The 21,926-nt window shown below is 40.4% G+C and overlaps 1 protein-coding gene across 2 annotated transcripts; it reads left to right on the top strand.

Moving 5' to 3' along the window:
* Positions 1-479: 479 nt before the first annotated feature.
* rnf34b (ring finger protein 34b) lies at positions 480-21,836 on the top strand. 2 transcript variants are annotated; one of them, XM_067575336.1, is made up of 8 exons: positions 480-630; positions 7,461-7,679; positions 12,414-12,887; positions 16,176-16,238; positions 16,391-16,592; positions 16,685-16,708; positions 17,127-17,168; positions 19,141-21,836. In XM_067575336.1, exons 1-8 carry the CDS (start codon positions 625-627, stop codon positions 19,323-19,325), a joined length of 1,215 nt encoding a protein of 404 aa, XP_067431437.1. In that variant the 5' UTR covers positions 480-624; the 3' UTR covers positions 19,326-21,836. The 2 variants fall into 2 exon arrangements, with proteins under 2 accessions (XP_067431437.1, XP_067431438.1); XM_067575337.1 differs by lacking the exon at positions 17,127-17,168.
* The last annotated feature ends 90 nt before the right edge of the window (positions 21,837-21,926 follow it).

The raw sequence follows: 21,926 nt of genomic DNA, 5'->3' as shown, positions 1-21,926 counted from the left end.
GGTAAATAAGATTGTGGACGCATTTAGATTGGGTACTAAACAGACAGAAATAACATTGCATGCGGTGGTGCAGAGGGATTTTTTTTTTTTCATCTGATCAAAAAAGAAACAATTCCTTAAGTTTTTTGTTTTTAAAAAAAAAAATAACATGCATTTTTTTAGCCTTTGCAACTAAATTAATAGTGCAGAATATTATGATTCAAAGAAAAAACTGTATTAATTACAAAATGTACCAAATGATTCAGCGCGGATGCTGCTGTCCACCATATACACATTTCTTATGAGACTCAACTGGGGGGGTAAAAAACAGCTAATTCACTAGAATAAACCGATGCTGTGTAAATAGCATGATGCGTCTGTCTGTCTGTCAGGCGCACACATGCGTCTTTACGCACGGCACTGAACGCCCACTCCGGTGATGTGCTGAGTCGGATTGGCTGCTAAAGATACCAACTCCCGTGTTCGCCCTGTGGTTGGCTGTGACTCTCTTTTGCCATTACGTTATGCTTACTCCACACACACAGGCAGCTGGAGAGAGGGAAGACGTAATGGTTTGATTCCCTGTGCACTTGCAATGGTCGTCGTTCTGACATTACTCGGCAATTTCCTCAAACGGGAGGTGCAATGAAGGTACGTGACTCCATCTGCAATCCGTGTAAGGATTCGGATGCAATTACGACGCCGATTTATTGTAATTTGCACGCGATTGCTGCACCTATATGAAGGGAATACCTCCATCCTAATGTCAATTAAATGTGTTTATGTGCACTTAGATATAATTGTATTAAGAGGCTTGCATTTTAACGCAGCAGTGAACTTGTCATCAGTGTGATATTTTATGTTTGTGGCGAGCGTACAAGCATGGAAATGCCTTTCCTGCATCTCCAGTCGTCCTGATAAACATTAGGTACAGTGTGTATAGCCTTTTTAATGAGCCTGCTTTGACCCCAGTGTGACAGTTCAGTGGACTAAAGCCGCTGCAGCGACGTCCATTCATCGTCAGGCTTTAATCCGCGCTAATGAGATAGAGACTGCGGCCAGTGAGTGAGTGAGAGAGTGCGGGGATGTTTGGGAGACATCTCGGTGAAGAGAGAGGAGGATCACCCCTCAGGTCCGAGCTGTGTCAGGCTGTGGATGAGGTTCACTGGAGTCTCCTGTGTGTGTGTTTGTGTTTGTGCGTGTGCATGTGTGTGTGTGTGTGCGCGCTGTTGCACAAGCAGGCTGCAGCACAGGGAGGAAAGGATGCTGTCTGGACTGATCATAATGAAGATGATGGCGATGATGTCATTGGTGCTCTGGTGGCGGCAGGTTTTGTGGTGACAGTCGTGGTGAAAGGTGAGGTGGAGGCAGGACTGCCAGATGCAACCATCATCATCATCAGTAGTGCTGTGCATACACACACTGTTGGATGATACTGATAATTAATCACCTGTTATTGCAGTTATTCTGTTGGTGATTGGATGCTTTCCTATTTGAAGCTGCCTCCACGCATCACATGACTTTATTTAAAGGTGAATGTCTTCATTTTGAAAATAGAAACCTCTCTTACTGCTAGAGGTGAAAGTACATGTACTCAAACACAGCTTTGAAGTACTTGAGGATTTATTCAGTGAGACTTTTTACCCCCACCAGAGTGAAATACTGTCATTTGTATGCCACTACAGAGGGTTCCCCAAGTGCCAGCTGCAAGCTAAATGGCCGGCTGCTCGGCTGTGGATGGTCGGGCACTTTTATATCTAAATGTCACAAAACTTCTGGAGTGATGAGAGGAGACAACCTCACAAGACGTTAATCTGTGTGAGACATTCTGGTGTTTGATTTTGTTCAAATTAGTGACTTTCACCAAATCCTCTTTTCAAATGTGGACCTCCTGTTTGGAGTAATGCTCTTCCATTTAGGTTTTAATTGAGCATTAGACATTTAAGAAAAATATATTCTGTTATTTAGTATTCTTGCTTTCACAAACACATATTTAAGGTTTGTAGCGTTGCAATGACGAGTTGATTCATCGATTAGTCCAACGACAGAAAATGAATCAGTGACTATTTTGAAAAAACAAATAATCTTTTTATTTATTCCAAACATTTACTGGTTTTGCCACACAGGATTTTCAACAGTTGATAAGATGAACCAATTGAGGACGTCACAATGGGCTACAAGAATTTACGACATTTTTCACTATTTTACAGACAAATCAAGTCCTAAAGGTTTGCATCACCCCCTAAACAAAAAAAAGGGTAGAAAAATGTCCTTCAGCTGGTTGCTACTCCTCTACACTGCATAAAAAATCAAATATTCTTACAGTTTACTTTTAATTAGAGGGTTTCACAAGTAAAATCTTCAAGGAGTTTGTAAAATATTAGGCAGTGTCAGAGAATAAACAGGCCAGCGGTCTTTAGAGTCACCGTTTTATAGGTTAAGGCTGCGATCTGCTGCTCAAACACAACACAAAGTCGCTTCTCTCACACACACAATGCAACAACAGTGTAACAGTGAATGGACCCATTCTTCATAATGAATAATTCACTTTTTTATACTTAAGTATATTAGATTTTCTGCCTCTTACTTCACCTTTTGAGTACAGTGGTGCTTACCTCTTAGTGAACAGTGCAGTTCATTTTCCTAAGGCACATGTTGTCTCTGTGTCCCATGAACAAAATGGATGTGATGTTTTATTGAGTAATCTGGTTTAAACAGAAAAGCAGCTTTTCTCCCTTTGTGGAACAAATGGTGTTAGCTGTATTGTGTACGGTCAGCATACAGTACACATACATACATTATGTGTTATCAACAAAGATAGATGTTTAACTTGCTTTATATTCCAAAATGCATGCTCAGTACGTATAAACTTTTCATTTTTTGTAACATTCGAAATCCTCTTATCATTTAATTTTCCCAGCATATACTGTATGTCGTGGATGTAAATACTCACAAATCTCTGCTGAAATTATAAGATGAAACATTGATGTAGCGCATTGGATCATATTTTATTCCAAAGGAGGCTAAACTCACTTAGGGCTGAGTTCTTAAGTAGATAAAGAAGTCTAAAGCTATAAAGAGCAGCAGATTTCTGGTGGTGGTTGTAAAATAGTCCAGTCATGTTTTGATATTGCAGGACAATCTCCGCAGCAGTCGGTATCTGTTTGTATTGCTGCACCCAAAAATATTCCCCAGGATAAATCCTCCCCAAGTCCTCTGCCTTTAGAGCAAAGCGTGTAAATCTGCTATTTTGCCAGACACAAATCCTAACTTAGCTGATAGCAGCTTGAGTTTTATGTGCATATATCTCCAGACTTCACTGGATTTGACATCGGCTTCAACCGACATCTCCGAATCGTGTACATCTATTTGAGTAATGTGTAATTTAAATGTAATGTTACATTCATATTTTTTAGACAAATGACGAAGGGCTGTATTAAATTTGTTTATTTTCTGTGGCAGTATTACTCTCCAGTCTAAACAGTCAGCCAGCTGAAATCACTTTTCACAGTGTGAGTGACATTTCCACTTGATGCCAGAGAAAAACAGGATAAGGATTCGACACAGAGAGAGAGGAAATGAAATGTGAGAGATACAGTGGATGATGGAGAGATAGTCTTTATAAAATGTACAGCAGCACATAGTTGTTTACACTTAATGCAATGTATATTTGCCATATAACTGCACCACTTTTTATTCCTCATAGGTGACCAAATTTGGGGGGGTCTTCTGTTCCCTTTTCTTGTAATCATTAAGTTCTTGACGTGTTACTTGTTATCTGGTATTTTTTTGGAAATTCAAATGTTTTGGAAAAAAAAACAACTAGGGTCTAGTGACATGAAGATATATGCCATGAGATTTTGGTATACAACTCTTACAAATGTAGCTATTACCTTAATATCTTATTTAGAACATGATGGACAATATTGCAAATTAATGATTAAGCAGGTGTTTAATTCACTGGATCAAAAAACAGACATTCTTATTTGGTTATTTTATATATAAATTGTCTCTTATTTGATTTGAATTTCCAGAAAACATATTGTGTCACAATATGCTATACTGTACATGATGTACAGATGCATAAGACCCTGGGTGTGTTACCACCAATACCCATACTACCATACTGTTTAGTACGCCAGAAAAAGACTTAGTATGTCCCAATACATAGTATGTCAAATACAGTATGCCAAAAGTACCAAGATGTCCAACTACAACTGGTCTTATTTTGCAGTATGCAAACCAGAATGCTTTTCTGACTATTCTGACCCACAATCCTCTGCACAGCAGAAGATAACGTCACATCGGCAGAGCTGCCAAGAGCACAGACCAATGTCAGTGCACTGACAGTGCAATGACAGAAGTCACAATGACAGATAAAGTATTATGTCCCAATTGTATGCATATTGCATGCATACTGAATGCAACAGTACATACTTTGTAAGGGCAGTTGCAGTACGCACTAAAAGTAAAAAGTAGAAGTATGTGATTTGGAACGCAGCACCTGACAAACATGAAACATTCAGGTCACTTGGTTTATCAAAGGAGGTTAAAATGCTCCTTTCTTGGTGTCAGGCTCGTTTCACTTCTAGTCGAACACATCAGTCTCTACATGACCCATTTAGGCTCTATCTAGAGTCCTGTCCTATATGGCTACATGTGTCGATGCCTGTCTGTGCGGTTTTTGACATTTGATCCTCAAAAGCTAATATTATGAGGTCAGATCACTGCCTCCACATTGCTGATTTTCCTCCCATGTGAGTTTATCTATTTAAATCTGTGCCACAGTTACTTTTTTACTTTTTGCTCCCTCTAAGTGGGTTTATATTTGTTTGTTTGTGTGCGCATTGGGACTTTAATGTTTGCTCATCATATTTGACAATGAAGATTCAGCAGCAGTGTGAGAAATATCTCACTTACTGGGTCCAGACTTGACACTCAAAGCATCCAAAGGTAATTGAAATGACAAAAATACATGATAACAACACAGTATTCCCAGAGGTATAGCTTAAGTGTAGTTAAAATGGAAATGATACAACAAAAAAACAATGCCGCACTTGTTTGTTTGGGACTCCCTGCCCGCAGAGCTTACAGTGTGCTAATTGAAGTGACAGAGGGAACTCGTGCTGCTGGCTCCGAGCCAGATAAGACTGATTTCATGGCCACACCGCCACAGCAGCTCCTCAACCGAGGAATGCAGTAAATATTCCTTTTCGTGATTTGAATCTCGTATAGTATGAGGAAGGCTGCATCTAACCTGGGAGACTTTTTTTTTTTTTTTTTTACCAGATGAACATCAGGTCAAGTTGATGCCACAGGCAAATAATTCAAGTTGGTATGCATCATGACTTTATTGTGCACATAAAGCTAGAGGAGTATATCTTGATAAAGAGAGCTGCTTGTGTCTCAACTCAGGACAATAAAAATAGAAATTCACAAAATATTATGGCTGACATTCAACATTTAAAGCATCCAACTTCTCAAATTTGAGGATTTGCTGCTTTTTTCTGTTTTATATCACTGTAAATTGAATATATTCGTGTTTTGGGCAGTTTATTGAACAAAACAAGTTTTTGTGGATTTTGTGGATTAAAGGATGATTTAGTTAATTTAGTTAATTAATCAACAGATTTAAAATCAATAATAAAATTAGTTACAACCTTACAAAATATAAACTAAAGCATCAAATGTTCCTAGTTCAGTGGTAGGTAGACCTGCAGGGGCAGACCTTCCACTTTCTCACTGTGACTCCACATATAGTGCCTTGTTCCTAAGATTACATAACGAATCCCTAAGCAGATGGGTGAGGTCAGATCACAGGGTGTTTGTGACAAGTCGGAGCAGAGCGCTGCCTTAACAGGAGACGTGGCAGGACCCTGTGAATTCCATTGTTTTGTGCACAGAGCCGGGAAGCACAGAGGGCTTACATTATGCTCATGTCAGCTATTGATTCTGCAGGCTGGGGAACAGAAGAAGAAGAACAGAAGACATATTCTCTCCTCGCTGTCCTCCCCCTCCCTCCTCCTCTCATCAGTATGCTCCAAGGAGCTGTGGCTCCCATCACGCCATCTTTGCTCCCTGTCTCTGGCCCTCGTCTTGTGGTCAGCAAACATATCTGACTGATTCTTTCTGTGTGGGCACTTGGTTGAACTTTACTGGCTGGTGTACTAACTTGAGCTAGTTTTGCGTGTTTCCTCCCCGGAAGCAACATAGCGTCCACCGCTTTCCTTTTGACCCTCAAGAAATATTTATTGTGTGGCTGAGACTCTTCACACATCCTCCCCTCCTATGTGGATCATTTGTTTATCAAATATACAAAATAATGCAGCAACTGAGAAATTTAACCCACAGCTCTCTTTGGAGAACGTCATTAATAGGAGCTTTTAGAGTCTACTTCTGTCTAATTATCTCTAACCTCAAAGACTCCTAAAGAGCACTCTCAATAATGTGCTGCCCGGTATCTCTCTCCCTCCTCCTCCTCTCTTTCCCATTCACTCTCTGTCTCATTTTTCTCTCAAAGGGGAATCTACTTAAGCCCTTTTTGGCATGGTGAAGCATATGATAGAGTGGGAATCAATTATTTTTTCTTGCCAACACAAAGAAGGAGAGGAAAAACGTAAATACATACAGGAAATGGGGGGTGGTCATTGAATGGTTTGATAAGTGTGGAAATGGTGTGAATCATACGCTGTGGTCTTCACAGTCACCAGATCTCAGCCCAATTTAACATCTGCGGGAGATGTGTGGTAGACGTATTAGTCACGTTTGGTCATGGTAGTCACTTCTGAAGTACTAGATATCTGTTCCAAGGAGCATTGAAGTTGTTCTTGACTCAATACTAAAAACCTGGGTTTTTCTTTAACTTGTCACCCATCTGTATATGAATGTGAATGACACTGAGTGGCAGCAAAATAATAAATGTTCTCACATTGCACAGCTGTTTTATGTTGGAATACCTTTTTAAAAGAAGAATTAATTGAACCGTTAAACACTACAGCATGTTTTTAAATCTCATTAAACTCTTTATTCTATTCTTTATTTTAAGGTCTAGTAGTTTGTGGAGTCCTGAAGTTTCCAAAGGCACCACATATGTCAGACAGATTTGCATAAAATGATGCACATTTTATGGATTTTTGCAGCCATAAAAACTGTCCTGGGTCGTGGGCTTGAATATTTCACTCAGAGTAAACATCATATAGCTTTAATGAGGTGCTGGTACAAGAGGATACGAAATATATATGATGTTGTGAGATAGCGTGGACTACGATCATTTTTCCAACTTTAATGCAACTTAAAATAGAAGAAGGGGAAATGTCTGTCAAGGGGAAAACTGACAAATAATGTAGTAAAGTAACATTTTAATCCTGAAACAATGCCTCATATTCATGATGAAGACATTTATGTGTCTGTCATTGATGATGGCAGAGAAAAGATTTAATATGTCTGTAAAGGTTTTGTGTGTCTGTCTGTGTACTCCGTAGGCGGGGGCGTCGTCCATGTGGGCATCATGCTGTGGGTTGCTGAACGAGGTGATGGGCACGGGCACGGTGCGGGCGCAGCAGCCGGGGTTCGGAGCAGGGGCGGGGCCCTTCCGCTTCGCCCCCAGCGCTGGGTACTCCACCTACCCCCCCACCAGCTCAGGGAGCGCCGGTCAGCTGTGCAAGGCCTGCGGACTGGCCTTCTCTGTCTTCAGACGCAAGGTAAACAAGAGTTTTTTCAGTGTAAGTGATGATAGCTGGTGGTATGCTGAGTTGGTGGCTAGAGGCAGATTTTTCTAAATTTGGAAGAAAGGCAGGTAATATCAAAAGACAGTGTGTTCTGCATGTTTTTGTCTATTAAATGCAAATCTTGTACCACACTACTGACCACTTTCTAAAGCAAACTGTATGTTTTGACTGACTACTGACCCTAACCCTAACCCACGCTGCTTGGTTTCATTCACTGTCAGTACTGTATGAAGATCAATGTACGAGACTAGAAACTTGCTTGAGTAATCCTTCACAGTCAACATTCAGTCAGCTTTTGTCAGAATTATGTAATCATTGCGTGCAGTGAGAGCAGGGACTCTTCCTTCATGGTGCATTCGAGGGAACACTGACATCCATAATTACTGGGTCATTCCCAAAGGAGAGATGTTTTTGATCCAAAATCTTTGAAATAATATCGATTTGGCTGGATATTTTTTCAATGTGAACCAAATTGGCATGATCCTTTTCATGACTTCAAGGTTTCAAGGTTTTATCATTTTTCTTCAAGGTCATATCGATATAGTTCATGAATGAGATTCTTTATAGCAGCCAACTCTAAAATCTTTGATCTCGGAGTGTTATTGATGTCGTAAATAAGGAGAGTCATGACTGGAATATCATATGATAGTCATTATTATTTATTTAATCTTTATATACAGGTTTTTATACAGGTCAGGTTGGCTGAATGTACGTGCAATTTTACAGCAACAGCCTGTTAAAAATTAATAGAAATACAGGAACAGACAGCCATTAAGAGAAAAGCTTGACATTTTGTAAAGATGCTTATTCCTTTTCTTGTGAGAGTTACATGAGATGATCGATACCACACTGTCAGTCTGTGCAGTAAGTACGTTGGTTAGCATAGCTTAGCATAAAGGCTGGAAACAGGGAGGAACAGCTTGCCTGGCTCTGCCTGAAGGCAACAAAATCCACTGTACTATGTACAGTATAATGTAACTTATATAGGCAGTAGGGTGTTCACTGTGATGGATAAACAGCATCTGAAGCAAATTTAAAGTCTCCACATCCTGATTGTCATGATATGCTGAAATAAATGCAAGCTTATGTCTGCCAAGGAGGTATAAAGTTAACCTAAAAACTTTATTTTATCATTTTGGAGTGGTCTGCTGCATTGTAAATTTGACTAAACTTGTATGTTATAAAAATACTAAAGCACTAGCATGGTACTTTAAGAACATGCACCATATCTTTTAACTCTGGCATTTCCAGGATCTCTGCACAGCTGAACATGTCAGAGTTTAATGGCAGAGTGTATCTGTCTGGCAGTGAAACACTGATGAAAAGGCTGCAGTACCCGGCTTCCTCTCTGCTCGCCGCATCAGACAGCTCTATCGTCATCCACACACCACTTGCCTTTTTGACAGCGGGTTGCCTCCCTGGATGCACATATTTGTGTGTCAGCGTGATATTTTCATAGTACGAAAAAAGACGCGCCAGGGGATTAACAACAAATGATTGAGGGAAAGTATCTGTTGCACTGGAAATGCGTTCTGGTTAACCTAGAGCATACTTGTGCACAATTGATAAGAAAATGTTTACAACCATGGCCGACCTCCTTTCCTGCCCATTTGAAGTGTCAATCTACTTGGCTGCTCTGTATCAGGAGACAGTGTTAAGCCTGTAAAATGTCAGACATCACCAGGAGCTACTTATTATTATTTCTCCTTTTTTTTTACTCTTTCCAAGAAAATGACTGAGCACACAGGTTATGAGCCACGGTTTCAGATGGAACTTTGTATTGCTGGTTTATAAGGTTTCTGGTTTCAGGAAAAACATAATAAACAACAGTGCCATATGAGTTCTATTTAGGACTAGATCATACAATCCCTTGTTTGCTTGCACATACCTAGAGACCTTGCTGTTATGGGCAGAACAATGACGTCTTGGGGTTTTTCAAGTGGGTGCCCTCCTTAATCAGCGTTTCACTGATGAGTCCACTACACCTCCAGATGGTTCAGCCTGGCGTCCCAGGCTCACCCCCTTGACGTCATCTTGTTCTTGATGTTATTTAGGAGCCCAGGTGTTGTCTCTCCTCTTAATCCAGAGCCGCTGGCTTGCCCTTTCAGCAGCACTGGAGATTGCTTTGATGGCTTGACATTGGGCCTGGCCCCGGATTCCCATGTCCTTAAGCAGCCTGGTAGTTGACATGCCTACAAAGCCTCTGCAGCCAACTTCCACTAGGCGAACCTTAGCTTTCCAGCCATGTTGTTCTGCACTGGCTGCCAGCTCAGCGTACTTAAGCCTCTTACGTTCATAGGCCTCACCCACAGCATCCTCTCAGGGCACTATAAGCTCTATGATGTAGACAGTGCAAAGTGAGGTGGACCAAAGCACGAGGTCCAGTCTGAGGTTGGTCGTGGCGATCTCAGATGGGAAGCAGAGCCTCTGTTCCAGGACCACCAGTAACTTCCAGTCCTGTGCCGCTCCCAGCTGCCCGGCCACTGGTTTTGAAGTACAGGCCTTAGGTTGCTTTGCACCTTCATGGACAAACTCTCTTGCAGATGCAGGATGGGAAGACAGAGGAGGTAGGACATTGATGGTTGTCCATCTGCTCTCCAGCGTAGCTGCTAGACACTTCAGTACCTGGTACCTGAGGGGGCACATAAGGTCTTCGCTGTACCATTCAGTGAGGTTCTTGGGAGATGGCAGGACATCGTACGTGGCTTGTATAATGAAGCTGATTCGAAGTGCCACCATGTCCCACAACTCCTGTTGAACTCCTGTTGAACTTTCTCCTGTCAACTCCCTCCCATCTCACCCACTGCCCTTGCTTAGCTTGAGAAACAGCCTTTGCGCGCCCTGCTGCCTGCTCTTGCTCGTGCACCTCCTGGACCACCAGACCTCATTGCTAAGATGGAGTTGCCTTGTACCAGTTTGCTATCTCCAAGGCCAAGGCCTCCTCTCCCTTGTTGCACGTGGCCAATGATGTCTCTGTGTTTGAAAGCTGGCTTTGCCTGCTGCATAGCTGCTGATGGGTTACCAGGGTGGGAGCAGTTTGGGCTACACATGGGTCACAGGATTCTGTTAGCATCATCTCCAGCCTTACTTTGGGACACTTGTACTCCTCTGAAAGACTAGAGACAGGAAGTTCCAGGAAGCCTTTTCCATAGAGCCCTTTGAGACCTAGCCACTTTCTGGCAAATGAGCTGATCATCCTCTCCAACTTGTTGACATTTGAGACTAGGGCCTCATAGATGGTCAATGGCCACATCAGCCGGGGTAAGAGACCAAAGTGAAAGCACTAGCTTCAACCTGCCAAGGAGCAAGGGCGTGTCAAAACTCTCAAGGCCACTGCTGGTGTCCACCAGCAGCCAGCTGATCCACTTGGTCTGTGTCCTTGAGGGTTGCATCGTATCAGTGTCCAAGGCTTTTGGGATACAGTATTATTGAAATCAGTGTCACAATAGTAATATTTTCCTGATCTATCTATTATTAAAATGTCCAGCGATTATTGTTGTTATCAGTCTGTCTTTTATGTTTTCAGTTAATCAATAACATAAAATGTCAGAATACAGTGAAAAATGTCCATCACAATATCCCAAGGTGACATCCTCAAATTGCTTGTTTTGTCTGACTAGCAGTCCACAACCCAAAAACATTAAATTTACAATTATATAAAACAGAGAAAAGCAACAAATCCTCACATTTGAGAGGCTGGAACATGCAAATCTTTGGCATTTTCAGAATCAGAATCAGCTTTATTGTCCAGGTATGTTTAAAAATACAAGGAATTTGACTCTTGTTTCTAGTGGCTCTCACTGTGCTTACACACAACAATGTTCAGGAGATACACATGGACATACAGCCAAAACAAGGACAACAAAGCTGAACAGAGACACGTAAACATAAACATATGACTATTATGTACAAGCAATGGGTTAAAAAACATAGATATATACATATAGAACCAAAAGATTGACTTTTTGCATCATAAATTAATTTTTCAAATTAATTTTCTGACAATCAACTAGGCTACTTAATAAATCAACTAATTGTTTCAGCACTCAATATGTCACTAAATGGCAAAAAATGCAAAATTCCATGCAAAAGAATTCAACTGTTGTTCAGCACGATCAACTTGGTTCCACTGTTGTATTATACTGTATCACATATATAAAACAAACTCCAGTGACTCTGTTTGATAGTTTTTAATTACAGTGTGCTTAGAATCATTCATTTTAAACAAAATAATTTAGTAAAATGACACAATAAGATTAAGTTACAATTTCACTCCAAGTTAATAAATGATAATATTGAACTATTTTCCAGCCCTAATCAACGATATGCTACAAGTAAACTGAAGTGCTGATGGATCATTGTGGTGCAAATGAAAACTCTGTTAACTCTGCAAAACTCTGTTACTGTCATTAGTTCAAACAGCAGCTGCAATGAGTTCCATCATCTGGGTCATTTTTCAGAGCTCATAGTGGATAAATCCCTTTCAGTAGATGGTTAAGTTATTCATCAAAAGTGACGTGGAGGGTAACCAGTTTAATATGCTAACAGAAGTCTGACATCCGGGCCGATTTAGAAATGATGAAAAATACAGTTTATTAAATGATGATGTGGAAAATGGAATTACTCTGAGGACAAGTTTGGTTGCCTCAGTCAGACGAAAAAGAATAGTTGATCACACGACTGTCTGAATCTCCTCTCCCCCAACAGCACATCTGCTGTGATTGTAAGAAGAGTTTCTGCGCCCTTTGCTCGGTACTCCAGGAGAACCTGCGCTGCTGCACAACTTGCCACCTGCTGCGTGGCACGGCCTTCCAGAGGCCTCAGCTCATGCAGCTCCGAGTGAAAGACCTGCGCCAGTATCTGCTGCTGCGCAACATCCCCACCGACACATGCAGGGAGAAAGAGGACCTGGTGGACCTGGTTCTCTGTCATCAGGGGACGAGGGAGACTCAGAGACCAGTGGTGGAGGAGGATGAGGAGGAAGAGGAAGAAGAAGAGGATACGCATGAGGAGGAGGAGGAAGATGAAGGGGGAGATGATACAGACAGTCTCCACTCGCTTCCACACTCGCACGCCGCCTCGCCCCCCTCTGCCACGCGCTCCACCTCTGAACAGTCGGTCCTCTCCGCCTCTCAGGGAGACGTCCTCAGCCCAAGTGACAGCTCAGGGACCACCAGCCAGGTTTGGCAGCTTGTACACACAGTTGATGTTCAGTGTGTGTCTGCATGCAGAGCTAACACTGTGCAAGCACACACACAAACATACATTCACTAATTTACATACACCATACTTTCACACACATCTGTCCTCATTCTATCTAACATGATTAATTTCAAAGGTGAAATCGACTTATTTACAAGTGTCAGTGTGACTGTTTAAAGTCATGAGATTACGTCTTTCTTTCAACTCGCAGACAAACAAATGCCCTCTCGTGAATTCCTTTTTAGATGTCAGTTTCATTCACTGTATTTCATCTTGTATTCTTTCCTTATTCTGTCTTCTGTGGGGGGTTTTTGTCTCGTCGTGCTTAGTTCTGAATGAAGTGTTACGCATGCAAATTTACTACATTTCAGTGTATGTTTTTTTCTCTCCATTGACATTGAAAAAGCTCAGCATTACAGCGCTGGTCCAATGTCCATGTGACAGCTGGAAACAGCTGCATTTGCTGTGTGCGTGTGTGTGTGTGTGTGTGTGTGTGTGTGTTGGTGTGTGTGTGTTGGTGTGTGTGTGTGTGTGTGCTCTCAGACCAGCCAGCAACACAGCTTAAGCCCTTTGCCTTTTTTAGGTCTGTTACATAGGCTGAGTCTGTTATGTAACAGGCACACAGGTTGAGAACTCCCCACAGCGTCACAGCTGCAGCCAAACAACAGAAACAACTACACCCCCCCCCCCCCCCTCTCATCTCTCTATTATAATCTCTCAGTATGATTTTTCCTCCTCTTTTGCCTTTGAAATTCTTGGAGGGTTACTGATGTAAAATAGGTCATGAAGTATAAATGGTATTTTTGAACTACCTATAGTAAACATGTGAATGGACACTGAAAAAAAGCAAATATTGTTATCTAGACACATCAGAGGTAGAGATATTTGCAGTTTTGCTTTATTGAAATAAGCAAGATTGATGAGATTTTTGGATAAATAACAATCATCCAAACAATATATAGTATTACTTTCTTGAATTGCCACCTTTGCAGAGTATAGCAACATACCATTATAATACCATTAAAAGTATGAATACTAAAGATATCTGCAAAGGATGTTATGGTTTACATCCGGTTTGTTTTTGTTAGCAGGATTTCTCAAAAATGTGTCAACAGATTTTAATGATCTTTGGTAGAAAGTCAGGCTATGCATCAATGATCAAGTGATTAGTTTTTGGTGTGAATCCAGCAGTGTCTGATAGCATTTCTTTTTATGCATATTTTCTCATTATTTGTTGCAATGAAAGGAGTCTGGCACATATAACCCATGACTGTCTATCACCATGTGTCTTAATGCAGATGAAACACTTTTTAGCATTTTCTAATATTCAAATAAAAATCAAAAAATTGCAGCTTGTGCAGCCTCGACAGAAAAACACACTCTCTGAGTGCTTTCTAGTACTTTCACATGTTTGGAATTAAACGGTTGACTGAAATCTAACATCAAGTCAAAAGAAACTTTTGTGCTCTGGAGAGGTTTGGCACTTTGCGCGTGTGTCAGGGCTGCTGCCCATGTTTTTGTCTCTGAGGAATCTAGTCTGAGCAAAAGCATGATGTCTTGGCGAGAGCAGGCATCTAGCACCGCAACGCTGACGGATACATTATTAACACATCTTCGTTCAGGGAAGAAGGTTGTGTGAGGAAGCCTGACCAGAGTGGGTAGGAAGGTTGTAGGAGGCAGAGTCAAACTAGTTGAATGAGTAAAAAATGGTTTATTCTGTCCAGTGTAACAAAAAGCAAGTGTCTCAAAAAAAGAAATTAATACAAATAAATCAAATTCGACTGGCTAAACTCAAACTAAGTCATGATCATATGCACACAGCTACTCTGCCATCCTCTAATTTCTACTTTCCTAAACCAAGATTTCTCCCCTTAAATAGGCCCCCCAATCTACTAGACACAACCACGTTTCTTGCAGGGGTGTCCTTTCCCCTTATACCAACAACTGGCATATAACAATGCTACGTAAAGGTCAACATTGTTTACAACAAATCACATTATCCACAACATAATTTTTATTACAAGCCAAAATAAATACAAATCGTATAGATACTAAACCAAACATTTAGCTAAGTAAAATCAATTCCCCCATACTTGGTCTAATCCACAACATCACTGGTGATGTCAGTGTGAATTTAAAAGCAGGAAGTCATTGGATGACTCCTCTTTTGTCTCCTGGAAAGCTTGGTTGGTATGGTAAGAAAAACAAGCTAATCTATAACTCAAGAAACTCAGGACTTAATTTAATAAACAATAATTGAACTTAAATACTTGATTGAACCATAAACACAAATGTAAGAATGCTAAACAAAACAAAACCCAGGATAATATGTGAAAGCAATGCTACATATACTGACTAAACAGACAAATGGCAAGTATGGAAAGAAACAGAAAGCGTAATGGGGACAAAGTGGTGTGGTTTCACCCACTGTGCCACACAGTGGTCTGCTGAAAATGTGCTGAAGCAGACAAAGACAGAAACAGACGGCAGGAGAGAGAGAGAGTTTTTTTTACTTTAATGGCACAGAAACAGACTCCAGCATGATATCACACAGTTATAGCTTATTTCAGCCCTTCACAAGCTCTCTTTCGTCGAGCAGATAAAAGAATAAAGAGATGATATCTTGTGTTCAAAGCACATAAATGGCCAAGAATACAGAGCTCTAAACTCACACCAAACGGCGTCTGAACTACTCTGTAGCTCCATTTATTCTCCTTTCATCCTGCGTATTACTGACCTCCACCTTCAAAAGAGAATAATCACCCGCTGAGTTGAGAGCAGCTGCAACGAACCGAGTCGATGTTTAAACATCTCTATTCTTTCATTAGACATCCAAGCAGCTGCACGTAGAATTTAAACATATTACAGTAACAATGTTGATAGTTATATGGAGCTTAGAAGAAATTATCACTGTAATCAGGCACAGTACATCTTTTGATAGTGTTGAGGAATGTAGATTATCAGATCTAAAAAAGGACCAGGATGTACTTTGATTAGCATTTATCTCAACACAAATTCAGTCACGCTGAATAGAAGGTCATCATCCTGTGACATGAGACAAACTGATATGTGTTAATTTAGTGTGTTTCTTATCAGTTCTTTTGATACTATGATTTAAAGGTCATATTATTACTCGCCATTTGACTTTGACATTGTTGCTGATGAGATGTGTGCATACTGTTTAAATAGCGGAGGCGGAGTGAAATTTTGAGTGAAATGCTGTAATGAGAGTTTAAACTAACTTCAGTGTGTTGATTTCTCACACAGGAGCATGAGGATACTCCAACAGCGTCCCTCTTGAACCTGGCGCCCGCTGAAAATATCATAGACGTACGACACTTCTTTTTTTTGCACACACACATTACTGAACAAGTCTTTATACTAGAAGTACAAAGGTTCTTGTAGTTTAATGAGGCTTTCAGGAAAAGCCAGTCATGCCTCTGATTTACCGACCGCATCTCTATTTCCTGTGTGGATTGTAGGTCAGTCCGGCGACACAGAGGAGGATCAGGGCCTCGCTGTCTGATCTGGACAATGAAGAGGCGATAGAGAACCTCTCCGTCCGACAGCTGAAAGAGATTCTCGCCAAGAACTTTGTCAATTACTCTGGCTGCTGCGAGAAGTGGGAGCTGCTGGAGCGAGTGCATCGACTCTACAGAGAGAACGAGCAGAACAGGAAATCCAGTGGGCACTTTTGATTTTACTTTTTGCATTTAAATTTCATATTTTAATGTAATGTATGACAAAAATGCTTTTTTTCTCTCTTTTTCTTTTAGTGGAAAATGTGAGCATAACTGCAGGTAATTATTGTTGTTTATTATATTTCTCAGGTTTCAAACATTACATAGAGTTTTAATGCTTTTCTAATATTAACACATTACATTTACATGCAAATGCAGTTCCAGCATTGTAGCTCCAGCTAGGGATGCAAATTTTTAAGCAATTTCTTTAACGGATAGTTGGCCACTTTAACAATCAATTATCAGTTAATCATTACTCAGATCCTTTACTTGAGTAAAAGTAGTGCATTATCAGTTAAACTATTAACAGCAATTAACCAATTATCAATTAATCATTGACATTCCTAGCTCCAATCTGTTATGTGATTTTTTTTAAAAAATCTGTTTTAATTTTAACATTGTTTTACATTAAAGGGCAAATTCACTGTTTCCTACACTAATAGATTTTCTTTATCGCTGCCCATTCTTATCTATAAAGTGGTTGCATATCCTCCACCTCTCTGCAACAGTGGAGTTGGAGGTAAGATGATTTTGTAAAAAGCCACTTCACAGCACCCTTTCCATCTCTCCTTAAACACATATCATACATTGCACCCATCCAAAGGCATGCCAGAGCCATTTTCTGTCCACTCAATCCTTTACATCATTCTGTATATTATCACATTATGATCACTTGAGACATAAGTTACATCACTGAATGTGATTCAGTGTCTCCACATTCTGTCATTCGTATTTCTCCTCTAGTTTGCATCATCTCATTTTATTCCGAAGGACGGCCTCTCATCCTGTCATTAATGTGGTCTCTAAGAGCTTTTACCTCTTGATGAACCATCATATTACTTTAGTGGCAGCATGTCTCCATCAGGTGTAATTACACTGTCAAATTTCCTACAGGCTCTCTTGTTGACATAAAGGGCTTGAGGATCATATTAGCACACTTTAATAGCTGGTACAGCAGACAGGCTGCTGCTCTATTGGCTTTCCCCGTTGCACGTGATGTGAGCAGCGTGAGTCAAATGTAGTCAGCAATCAGACATTTAACTCCGGATTTGTGACGCATAATTTGCTTTTTGTGATCTTATTCAATAACATTTACTTGAAATAGAAGTAACAGATCAGTTATTGAGAATGTTTAACTTAGTTGGGAATATTAACTCACTTACTTTTAACAAAGCAGTTTTCTGGAGCTTTCGACCATATCACATGATCAGCAGATGAAGTTTAAATTTCTATTTCTGAGCACTTGGCTTAAAACCAGGGTTCAGTTTAATGCTGTTATTACTAATTGATTGCAGATTGAAAGTATTTGTTTTGTGGGTTACAGTGTATCTCAACTTCTAATCGGTGCCTGTCAGTTTTGCTGCTTTATTTTTATGTGACATTAAATGGCACAGTCCCACCTTACATATGTGGTATCTGAAACTACAGTGACTAATTTGTTGGTTTATTGTTTGGCTTTTTTTCTGACAAGTACTTTAGTAGAATTAAACTGAGCATCTGCTATAGCAAAGCAGTTCTGCAGGACTGAGAGTTTCATAGGTACAGGCAATGCTGATAAAACATTTTGTCCAAAAGGCTTGGACTTTAAAGGATAAGTCTGGCAATTTTCTATATTTCTGTTATTGTAAACACATGTCATGTGCAGAGCCAAACCAACAATTCATCCTACTCACAAGTATTGTGTGTGTGTATCCAAAGCCTCATTTATCTTACTCCTCTGTTGCCTTTGTTTGGGAAACGGCTCCAAAGACTGATAAGAACAATCATGTTTTCAGTCTCGGGAGGGTAATTGCATGTAAGGAACACGCCAGCTAGTTGTGCAACATTTCACAACCTCTCGATTTTGTACTATCTTGCACATAAATAACTTTAATATAAAGTCAAGAGGTTCTGATATGTAGCACAACAACCCAAGTGAAGCTTTGTAAACAGAACCGTGCTCCCACATGTTGCTCAGGGATGTCTGCTGTACAAGAAACTACTCTCCGGAGACTGAAAACGTGATTGCTGTCTTAAGAGCAGTTTCTCAACAAAATAACATGACTGTAATCTTCAGGGTGAAGGAACATGTCACCCAGTGCAGCGGTGTGGCTCACTGACCTGTTTTTAATAGTTTTTGGACAATAACAAAGGTCTACAGCACAGAGAAATATCATATATCAGGCTTTGGATACACAGACAATACTGTTATGTAGGATCAGATCATTGTTGGTTTGTCTCTGCACATGATATTTGTTCACAATAAGAAAAATATTGAAAATTGCCTAAATTAACCTTTTAATGGCAGCTATAACCTGCTGGAGAGTAGGGATTATAGACGAGAGGATATACTGCTCATGACCACTGTAGTGAATGATGTGATCTTCATCATTCTCAGACTGCAGTAGCTTAAGTTTGGTGCTGATGTACAACATCTGACTCCATAGAGTTTGTGAATGAGCCTACAGAGAACTATTGTAACTGAGAATAACTTTTCATATTTCCTCCCACAGATGGTGTAAAAGCTCAGTTGGCTGCTGATGAAAACCTGTGTCGCATCTGCATGGACGCCATCATCGACTGCGTGCTGCTGGAGTGTGGGCACATGGTAACCTGCACCAAATGTGGGAAGAGGATGAGCGAATGCCCCATCTGCAGGCAGTACGTAGTGCGGGCCGTGCACGTCTTCAAGTCTTAAAACTCTGCGTGCGTGCACCTGGCCCGAGCCCTGAATTTATCACTGAGGATGAACTGCGGTGCATGACATCTCAGAGGGTCTAACGCTGCAGCGGGCGTGAGCAACTTCCCGGTCTTTAAAACCAGACTGTTGTCTCTGGCCTACCACGGTTTGTCCCCCTCCCACTCTAACTAACTCATGTTCCAGTCCCTCCTCCCCCTGGTGGACCGTCATCAGCTGCACCGGGACACTCACTCGTTCTCTCTTCGGTCTGTTACACACACAGCAGAACCCCCTGCCGTCACTTCCTACTCTCCATTCTCTGTTGTGTTTCAGTTTAGAGGTCAGATTTTACTTGCGGGAGACGAGCGGAGGTGGTCCCACGGATACTTGAAGTGGATCGGGTTGTTATGTGAGATGAAGAGAAGCAGTTTGGTGAAAATTATAAGATCCCAGGGTTAGAGTCGATATGGTTTACACAGTCATGCCACATGACACCGTGTGATCTCCCTCAGTGTTCTTTAGGATGTGCAATATCAGAAAAAAAAGAGACTTACATGTGTTTTTAGAAACTGTCTAATATTCATTAATCCGAACACCGCACGCACAGAGTCATCTCGTCTCACGCAGGAGGGTGTAAGGTGCCAAACGTCATGCCTTCAGTCAATATTTGGTTAAGATTTCACAGTATATGCATCTCATAACCAGCAAGCTTGGTGTGATAGTTAACTCTATTTTTCTCAAATGAACATTAGGAAATAAAGTGTGTACGTGTACGCCTTTTTAACACTTAAGTGTGTGAAGGATGTGATTGTTTTGCCATTTCCTCATCTGAAATGAAGTGCACAGATGTGATTCCTGCTGTCTGTTGAAGACGGTGAACCGCTGCTTGGTTACTCCACGTGCTGCACTTAACATACCTGTTACATGTGTTGAGCGTGAAAGTTCATTCTCGACTTTGGACAACAGTAGTTTGACCAAAAAGAAAAAAAAAACCCTAAATATGGAGCTTTTTTCTGGAGCTTTCACCCACATTTCACAGCCTTTATCAGCGGATGTTTGTTCAGTTGTCATGGACACGATTCACCTGACATCACGTGGTTGTGTATGACAGGGAGATTTGAACCGCTGGTGGTGTCGAATGTGAGAATGACCATGAGATGTGGCTGAAAGCTCTGGAAAAAGCTAATACTGTAAGTGGACCTTGAGTTAAGACTACTTTTGTGAAGCTAAAATGTTTTAAAGATTTATTCCTCTTTAATTTTAAATAACTTCCACCAAGCAATACCATTTGTGTTGTCCGTTAATGTCGAATCTTAGGTAGGTAACAGGTGCTACTTCCTCTGTTCTGAGTTTCACATCAGCGTACCTTTCGTCATGTTGTCAAGGCGTCCTTCCAAATATTCATATACGCAGTGAGACATAGAGGAAGCCTGGTTTACTTTAACCTGTTATGCAAATGAAACACCTTCTTGTTTTCTTCTTGTCATGAGATCCAGTTTACTCAGATGTCACTAAAATATCTGTGTACAGTATGCCTGTGGTATGTTTTAAAAAAAAAAAAGCTGATGTTACTGTAAGTGAATCGCATAGATAGCTTTTATTGTTGTTTACTGATAAGTTATTAAATGTATATTTTTCCATTTACTTGGGAGACATAATTTAAAATTCTAATCAAGAGGTTTAAAAATGAAAATATACTGTTTTTTCAGAATGTATTTCTGCTGGTTTTTTTGGTCAGATGAGTTCCTCAGCCCTCTGATCGTGTCACTCATTCACCATTAAAGATGCGTCATGGTCCTGCTTTCTAGCACTGTTGTCGTCGTCTGCTTCAGATCCCAAACTGACAGACACTACGCACTGTAACCGACGTTGTGACTCTGTAAGCCTGTTTGTTGATGCTGCTGTTTCTCAAAGATGTCATTCACGGGCAGCTACAGAATTATCAGAGTAGGAGGGGTTATCGTGAGCACTCATAATCCTGGATCTTTATATTTTGGGAATGTTGAACCTTTTTATTTTGGTAAAACAAGAGAAAATGATTTATTAGATTCAATAAAATGCAGTACTACAAACCAGAAACTAAAACCCTGCTCTTCCTTTTTGTAATTGATGATTAGATTTAGTTTTAGCCAACACAGCGACTGAAATGTGCTTTATTTTCACTCATAAATTAAATCAAATCTAACAACAATATTCCAGTATGACCCTACTGTATAATCATGTTTCTTATTTATACATCAAACTCTTTGTATAAAAACGCCAAAGGATCAAACTCTCACACACGGCTCAGTATTTAAAATGAATTTAATATCTCAAAGGTTGACTTAACTTTTCCTAGAGGCTTTACATGTACATTATGTACAGATAGAACATTTACAGTCATGTACTAAAATATTTCATGGAGACATGGTCATTTAATAAAAACAAACAAATAAAATGTAAACTCTCCACTGAATTGTATCAACAATAAACCTTTTAAAGATTTTTAAAGACTTTTAAAAAAGTTTTGTTTTTAAAAATCAAGAAAAATGCAAACCTATCAAACCATTTAACTGTCGAGTCAGTTTTTTTTTAGACAATTACCAATAGCAAAATTTGCAATTTCTCAATGCCTTAACG

This window comes from Thunnus thynnus, chromosome 19 (assembly GCF_963924715.1).
Source record: "Thunnus thynnus chromosome 19, fThuThy2.1, whole genome shotgun sequence".
Classification (NCBI taxonomy): Eukaryota; Metazoa; Chordata; class Actinopteri; order Scombriformes; family Scombridae; genus Thunnus; species Thunnus thynnus.
Note: the sequence above shows the minus strand (reverse complement) of the source record. Positions and strands in the feature narration are given on the sequence as shown.

What these genes read in the sequence shown, in the direction of transcription:
- rnf34b (XM_067575336.1), top strand. An exon ending in TCTCTGTCTTCAGACGCAAG is followed by an intron (nt 7,680 to 12,413) that starts GTAAACAAGAGT and finishes CTCCCCCAACAG; the next exon opens with CACATCTGCTGTGATTGTAA. An exon ending in CGAGCAGAACAGGAAATCCA is followed by an intron (nt 16,593 to 16,684) that starts GTGGGCACTTTT and finishes TTTTTCTTTTAG; the next exon opens with TGGAAAATGTGAGCATAACT.